At 49.5% G+C, this 8,025-nt stretch overlaps 1 protein-coding gene across 1 annotated transcript in view; it reads right to left on the reverse strand.

Annotated features, from left to right (window-relative positions):
• Positions 1 to 480: 480 nt before the first annotated feature.
• Positions 481 to 8,025, reverse strand: part of TFAP2E (transcription factor AP-2 epsilon) — a 20,693-nt gene continuing 13,148 nt past the window's right edge. The window contains exons 4-7 of the mRNA XM_007947657.2: positions 5,250 to 5,472; positions 3,404 to 3,522; positions 2,719 to 2,860; positions 481 to 763 (exon numbers count right to left, since the gene is read on the reverse strand). Coding sequence (XP_007945848.1) covers positions 481 to 763; positions 2,719 to 2,860; positions 3,404 to 3,522; positions 5,250 to 5,472 — 767 coding nt within the window. The remainder of the gene's footprint in view (positions 764 to 2,718; positions 2,861 to 3,403; positions 3,523 to 5,249; positions 5,473 to 8,025) is intronic.

The raw sequence follows: 8,025 nt of genomic DNA on the forward strand, positions 1-8,025 counted from the left end.
AAAAGTCCAAAGGGCATCTGAGGTCTCCTGCTAGCACCCCTTTTCTAGGGGGAGGGGATCTGGAGATAAGGGGTGCTAATCCCTCAATAGCACCTCTGATTTGTTAACACTTTCCCTCCCACCATCAGTAAAAAACAAAGGCCTTGGCACCTAAGAGTGCCCACTGCTGCCCGGGCATCCTAATGGGCAGGGCTCTGCCCATGAGCCAAACCTTTCCATGCCATCTTCCTGCCCAAACCCTTCTCAGAAATCAAAGGTCAGAAAATTGCACACATGAGGCAGATGCCTAGGCCTTTCCTTAACTTACCAACAAACCATCACAGAAAGGCCAACCCCCTGGCTCCAACCCAGATCCCTAACTCAGGTTTCTGGATGAATGTTCTCTTCCTGGTTTGATCGCAACCCCAACTCTGCCCACCCTCAGGAGCTAAGGCCTCATTTCAGACCTGGGGACCCCTAAGGATCATATAGGGGAAGTGACTATTTCCGATGCTTGGCATCCTTTTCTGAAGTCTTGGTGTCACCATGGCCACTGCCCGCACTGCTTAAAAACATCTTGTCCAGCCCCTTGAGTGACTCCAGCAAGTAATTCTGGAAGGCAGTGAGAGCAGCACAGATGGCGGGCCCTCCAAAGCCATGCGTGATGAGGCTAAAGTGTGTCAGGCAACTCTGCACGCCGGGCTCCAGGATGAGTGCTGGACGGCTGTTGCCCAGTGGTGAGCGGTCCTGAGCCATCAAGTCTGCAAACTCTTTGCAGATCTGCCTAGTAAGGGGAGAGGGATCAGAGGTTAAAGGACTGAGCTCAGAGAAGGACCTATCATGTGTTGGGAACTTTATTACATAGATGATTGCTGAGCCTCCCAACAGCCTGCAAATGATGATCATACCTATTTTACTAAGGTTCAAAGAGGTATTACCCAATACCATGCCCCTAGTAGCACATGCTAATACCCTGTAGTCTCTTCTTTTTGATAGAAACCCAACTTCTTGTTGCCGCGTTGATTTTGAATTACATCTTACAGAGTAGAACTGAGCTCCACGGGGTTTTCTTGAAAAAACCTTTGTGGAATCAGCCAGAACCTTCCAGGGTGCTGCTGGGTAGGTTTGAACTGCTAATCTTTCGATAAATGGTGGTGGTGGTGTTAGGTGCTGCCTAGTCAATTTCAGCTCATAGTGACCCCATGTGACAGAGTAGAACTGCCCCAGTGGGTTTTCTGGGCTGTCATCTTAAAGGAAGCTGATCTCCAGGTCTTCCATGAAACTGCTGGGTGGTCCAGTGGCTTTTTGATTAACAGCCAAGTGCTAAAGCATTGTGCCACCAGGGACCTCTTAGTAGATGAGTGCCGCTTAGGAATTTTTCCTTGTTGAAGTCCTTTCCTTATTCATAGTCCAGCTCAAAGCTCCAGGAAGCTTTGAGGATCCCCAATCCCCTTACACCTCTACCCCAAATACCCAAAGCATCACAAAACTTTATCTTTGAAATGAGTAAAGGACAATCCAAAATCTGCTTTGGATAACTGAAATAACAGCTAGCAGTGAACACTGAGGACTAGATCCCTAGCACACAGATAAGGCAGCTTTCAGAGAGTGAGATGACCTGCTGAAGTAATTGAGCAGGATCTGAATCCAGTTCCGGTTTGTGAGTCCATTATTCATTTCTCTTTGCATCCTATGTGTAGCTCAGGCAGGAGGCTAAGGAGCACATGACTCATATTTGTTTCCCCATGGAACCCAGTCAGCATCTTAGACATGCTAGAACCCAGGAAGGGCGTGATGAGTTAGCTGAAGTTTGTATTAGTGCTTTTCAAAACTCCCTCTTCCCTCCTTTCCCTTGCTTCCTCCCTCCCTCGTCTATTGCAATGAAACCCTTTCTAAAACACTAAATGTTACTGGAATACCAGTCTGTAAAAAAGACCCTGAGGCATCCCCACAGAACCTAGTTTGAAAAATCAATGCAGTAGCAGCAGGAGCCATTGGAGATTCTTAGGCAGGTGAACAGAGAGAGAAAGTGTGTGTATGTGTGCGTGTGCACGCACACGCTGGGGTGAAGGTCCAGTTAGGATAGAGATGAAAAGACTTGAGTTGGCATGGCAGCATGTAAGTGGTGGTAAGGGAGGCAACAACAGGACTTGCCAAGGGATCAAGTATAAAGTAAGGACAAGTGAGGGTCAGCCAGGGGCCTGTGTACACACTGGTGCCCCTGATAGAGGTCACTGGAGCAGAGAGGCACATGAGCAAGATTCAGACAGAGAGAGCAAGACTATGGAACCTCAGGTTCATGTGAGACTGAGGCTGATGGTGCCACGGGGCAGTGAATGTGAGTTTAGTACCCACACATAGACAGCTTTTGTGCTGATGCATAGAACCCAGATATGTTTACATGTGGTATCCATGTGTGCCCACATGTGTTTATTAAGGAGAGCACCCACATGTGTCTGACTGTGATGGACATTTTGCCCAAATATACCCATGTGTGGTGTCCAGGTGTACCTGTGCGGAATTCACATATGCCACCTGTGTACCCCCTGTGAGCCTAAGCATGGACCCTAGTCTGTGTATGGTACTACATATGCCACACGTATGCATGCTCATGATGGTGCCCATTGTGCCCATGTATGGTATCTGAGTCTATGGATTACACCTACACGTGCCTGTGCATGGCACCCATAATAGCTCGTACATGGAATCCAGAAGAGCCCATCCACGGCCCCCACTCACTTGGCAGCCAGCAGCATGCTCTTGCGACTGTGCAATTCCCCAGGGTCAGCATGCTGTCGGCACAGGTACTCGGCGGCTGCCTTGGCTGGGAACTCAGTCTCACAGACATAGCCAAAGTCTCGGGCCAGGTGCACGGCCTCTCCTGGGGGTGAGGGGGTCAGAGAGATGAGCTAGTATCACTGCCAAGTGTATAGCCTGGAACACAGTCTTGAACCTCCAACCCCTTAGCCAGGGGGCACCCTGCCTCAATTCTGCTTCTGTAGATGCCTTTCTCTGATTTCCCTCCACAGCCTAGCTCCAGCTCCAATTCTGCTGCCCCCTTTGGGGCCCTCAGGGATGGGCAGCTGAACCCACCATGTATCCCAGAGCCAGAGCTCAATCAAGATCACCAAGCCCAGAATCCACAGTTATCAACCACCAGGGAAAGGGGTTCTCATCTTCCTCAGCCCTTTACCACATCTAAACACTGGCCACTCCTCCCTCCATACACAGACACACACACACACAGATTATACACACACATGCACCTACATCTGTTTATACCAGACATACTGACTACATGCACATATATCATAATATGCACATGAATACATACACACAATTAAAAACACGCTTTAGAGATAGACACAGCCACAAAAGACAACACATGTGCCCTCACGCTCATGTCCTCTCAGGCCTCACTCACCCTCCACCAGTGAAGTCAGCAGCGTCACATTGGCAGCCTTGCGCCGGCCTGCTGGCAGATTGAGCCCAATCTTCTCCAGCCGTTCCCGCAGGCACCGGCCCCCATTCTTGGACTTGGCCCTTGACATACACAGAGAAACAGACACACAACTATGAAGACAAGAGAGAAGCATGTAGGCTGAGAGAACCCAATAGGAACTTGCTGCCCCTACCAACCCCTCCTGAGGCTTGGGTCTGGGCCTGGGGCTGCTGTGGGGCCTTCTTCAGCATGAACTTAACCTCTTCCTAACCTCACTGGGTTTGTAGCCAAGGGGGAGGGAGAGGAAGGACCCAGCCCTCACCTTTAGGACTCCCTAGTTTCTTCTCTTGGGAGCTCTGGTAGCATAGTGGCTAAGACACTTGCCTGCTAACCAGATGGCTGGCGGTTCAAACCCACCAGCCACTCCTCGGAAGGAAGGTTGGGCAATCCTACTTCCGTAGTGATACTGCCTCGGAAACCCAAGGAGGGGTCGCTATGAGTCAGGGCTGACTCGATGGCACATAATAACAACAACAACAACAGTTTCTTCTCAATCCTCCCAACAGCAGGATCATCCTAGGGTGGGGCATGATAGTCCAGCATTTTGGGGTTCTTTTTTCCCATATTAGCATACCAGCTAGGCCATACACAGTTACCGAGGGACAAACAGCTATGCAGAGACACAGGGACATGCAGTCAGAAAGACACATGGGGAGACACAGGTACATACACAGCTACCTGGGGACACACAGATAGATAAACACATACTGAGGGTCAAGAATACAGAGACACATACACATTAATAGAGACAGACATATGCAGAGACATACAGACAAGGACACAGACTTAACACACCCAGGCACATATAAAGGAGCTCTGGTAGCATAGTGCCTAAGGCACTGGACTGCTAACCAGAAGGCTGGCGGTTCAAACCCACCAACCACTCCTCAGAAGGAAGGTTGGGCATTCCTACTTCCGTAGTGATACTGCCTCGGAAATCCAAGGAGGGGTCGCTATGAGTTGGGGGACATATAAGGACACAGACACATTTGCACACCCATACAGGATCCCAGGGATGAGGAAATAACCCTACAACTGCACACATGCAGCCCCCACAAAAGTAAAGACACGCACACATACATACATGTAGTTTCAGATGTATATACAATTTCACACATACACACAGTAGGAAACTTTTTAGCCAACATATCACCAATAAAAGAAACACAGGAAGCTCACACTCATGGAAGCATATACTCCTTATCATCCCCTAACAAACACACAGAAACAGACCACCTTCAGATACATCAAAACTCATAGCCCCGAAGCAGAAATACCCCACACAGGCATAAGGACATGTACAGAGACACACAACTATGAAGACAAACCATGGACTCCTATGCTCCCCACCCCACCACACACACCCCAGAGAGGCCTATGCTACCATGGGGAATAAGCCTTGGGTTTTGGGGGTCCCTTTCCTATAGAAAAGGGTAAAGATAGCATCCTCTTCCCCAGGCCAGCCTTGTCCATCTTTCCCAATGTGAGTGAGTCTTCCATCCTTTCTTTATGCCCGGGCTTCTCTCCTCTAGCTCCCCACTATCATCCTTAACCCAAGACCTATGGGAGCTGCTGGGGATATATAGGGTCTGCCCCCAGAGCATGCAGAATCTTAGGTCCTCATGTCTTCCCTCCTCTCCCAGGAGGCAGAGATGATGCTGTGGCCTGGGATGAGGCTGGGCCTCTCCCTGGCCCCCTGAGAAGGCCCAAGAAGATTGGGGAGTCTGGTCTGGGTGTTGTTCAGGAATCCGTGGGCTGGCCTTCCTACCTGCGGAGGACTCCCCCTAGGAGGGAGGCGTTGAGGCACTCAGGAGGAGAGAGTCGCCGCTGCACCTCCCCCACCGTCACCTTGTACTTGGATGTTGAGCTGAGCAGTGAGAGCCGGCCAGGCACGGAGCAGAAGACCTCACTGGGGTTCGTGATGCCACCAACCAGGCTGTCTTTGGCCAATGAGAGGACCGAAAGGCTGCTGACTTTGGAGGGGATGGGGACTGTGGAGCAGAAGCAAGAGCAAGGGAGGGAGAGAGAAGACAACTGAGCACCAGCCAGCTGGGGAATGAACAACATATCATAGTGCCAGCTGGGTGCTGGGCACCGACCTTCAACCTGCACACATAGCTGGATTTCAATGTCCCAGGGCTTTGGAAGAAGGTACCATTCTCCCTGCTTTACAGAAAAAGAAACTGAAACATACAGGTTAAAGTGACTTTTACAAGTTTGCTCCACTAATGGTTGATGGAAATTTGAACTCAGAGCTGTCTGGCTCTTGAACTCATGTTCTTGACTGAGCCAGGATGGTCCCTGTGAAAACTCAAACAGCTAATGGGTTTTAGCATATGTAATCAGAGAGTTGGAAATAAGGAAACAGAGTGTTAGGAAGCAGGATTCCTGGGTCATGGCAGCAGGGTCCCGCCAGACCTGGGCAATCACAAGGAGTCCCTCGATCACCCCTTTCCCACTCATGACTTCCTCCACCCCAGATAAGGGAGGTCTATGGGATCTAGATCCCCATGTCCTGGAGGTTTTGGTCCCATTAGGCCTTCAGCCCTGCGCTCCTTCTAAGTCACTTGAATGTTCAAGGAGACCAGGAATAAGGAGATGTGCCCTACACCACCCCACAGATACTCTTGAATTAGGGCAGGTAAGGGAAACTGAGAAACCAATTTTCTAGGAATCTTCTAGTTACTCTTGGCTATAAAAGGAAGTCCTTCCTGCAGTCTAACCTCCATCCTCCTCCTTAGCCTCGGGGAAAGTAGAATATTGGGGCCTTATTCCTCAGAGAACTCCTTTGGCCTTCTCTTCTTTCAAGGAAAGGAGAGCCTTGTGGTAGAGAGGCCTCATGGAGAGATCTAGTGGGGGGTCAGGGGCTTACAATTCCTAAGCTGTCACTATTTAGTAACCATCATGCTATGTGCTTAGAAGCCCTAGTGGTGCGATGGTTAAGTGCTTGGCTCCTAACTGAAAAGTTAGTTGCCAGTTCAAGCTTGCCAGCAGCTCCTCAGGAGAGAAGACCTGGTGATCTGCTCCTGTGATGTAGTTCAGTTTGTGTGTCAACTTGGCTGGGTCTGGTTGACTGGCTGGGCAGCTGGATGTAGTATTCCCCATGATGAGATTGGTAATCACCTCTGTGTGGAATCTACTGTGAGCAACTGAGTAGCTGCCTTAGGGAATGTGGTCTGCTTCCTGTATATAAGCAGAAGCTTTGGGGAATGGTCTCTAGCTTTATGGCACGCTTGGACCCTGCCTGTAGCTGTGTTGTTGCTCAGCAGCCTGCTATGCTCTGCTGACTTTGGGACTTACAATGGACTTAAATTAATGGCCTGCTGTGTGGTTTGGTAACTTCGGGACTGTGGCTTTTTACTTGTCAACCTTGGGGCTTCTCTGAGCCTCAGCAGCCAGCAGCTGTCTGAGTGAAGAAATGCCTCTAGTTCCTGTGGGCCGGGAGCAAGAGGCAGAGCTGGACCCCAAGGTTGAAGGACTTTCACCCAGCCCCTAGAGCCTGGCACTTTGAACTTGGACTTAAAGCCTCCAAATTGTAAGAAAAAACTCCTGTTTGTTAAGGCCATCCCATTTGTGGTGTATTCCTGTCAGAGTGGCACTAGGTAACCAGAACAGCTCCCATAATGATTACAGCCTTGGAAACCCTACTTTGTCCTATAGGGTTTCTGTGAGTCAGAATCAACTCAATAGCACACAAAAATGTGCTACGTGCTTTCATTTATAACCTCACTAAAACCTCAAAACAACCCATGAGGGGAGGGCAACACTTATTCCCATTTACAGATGAGCAGACCGAAGCCAAGAGAGGTAAAGTATTGTGTCTGAGATCACACAACTGGTAAGTTGAGAACTGGAAGCAAACCCAGGACTGTGGTTTCAAAGGTAATGCTCTCAGCCTTCTAGCTATTTTGCAAAGTTTTGCTGAGCATCTATGTGCCAGACACTGTGGTAGGCCTCAGGAACAGAGCAGTAAGAAAGGCTGACCTGGACTCTGGCCTGATGAAGTCCCTCCGTTCATTCCCTCTCAATATGAACAGTCCCACACTGCAGCCAGTAATCCCAGTGAATGCCCTCCACACCTTCCTCTCCTATCATATCCCATCCATGGCCGTGTCCCACTGCTTTTAGTTCTCAACATCCCTTCAGTGCAGCTACTTCTCAGCATGCCCCCACACTAGTTCTTTTTGCCTGAATTCTGCAATCCCTGCTTTGGTCTTACCCTGCTCCAGAGGGGTCTTTCTGACATACACATCACTCCCCAGCTTAAAACTCATTAGTGCCTGGCCAGTTCCTTAAGAATCAAATCCAAGTTTCATAACTGGGCAGAAAAATGTCCCTGAACAGTACAGTTAATGGGCTCAGGTGGGAACTGAGAGGTTGGCAGTTCTGGTTTACCCAGAAGCGCCTTGGAAGAAAAGCCTGGTGATCAACTTTCAAAAAATCAGCCACTGTGGACTGTAAAATGGTACAACCATTGTGGAAAGCAGTATGGCGATTCCTTCAAAAGTTGGAAATACAAATACCATTTGACCCAGCCATCCCAT

The sequence above is a fragment of the Orycteropus afer genome, unplaced genomic scaffold, assembly GCF_000298275.1.
Source record: "Orycteropus afer afer isolate SDZICR_OR568_19922 unplaced genomic scaffold, OryAfe1.0 scaffold00192, whole genome shotgun sequence".
Taxonomy (NCBI): Eukaryota; Metazoa; Chordata; class Mammalia; order Tubulidentata; family Orycteropodidae; genus Orycteropus; species Orycteropus afer.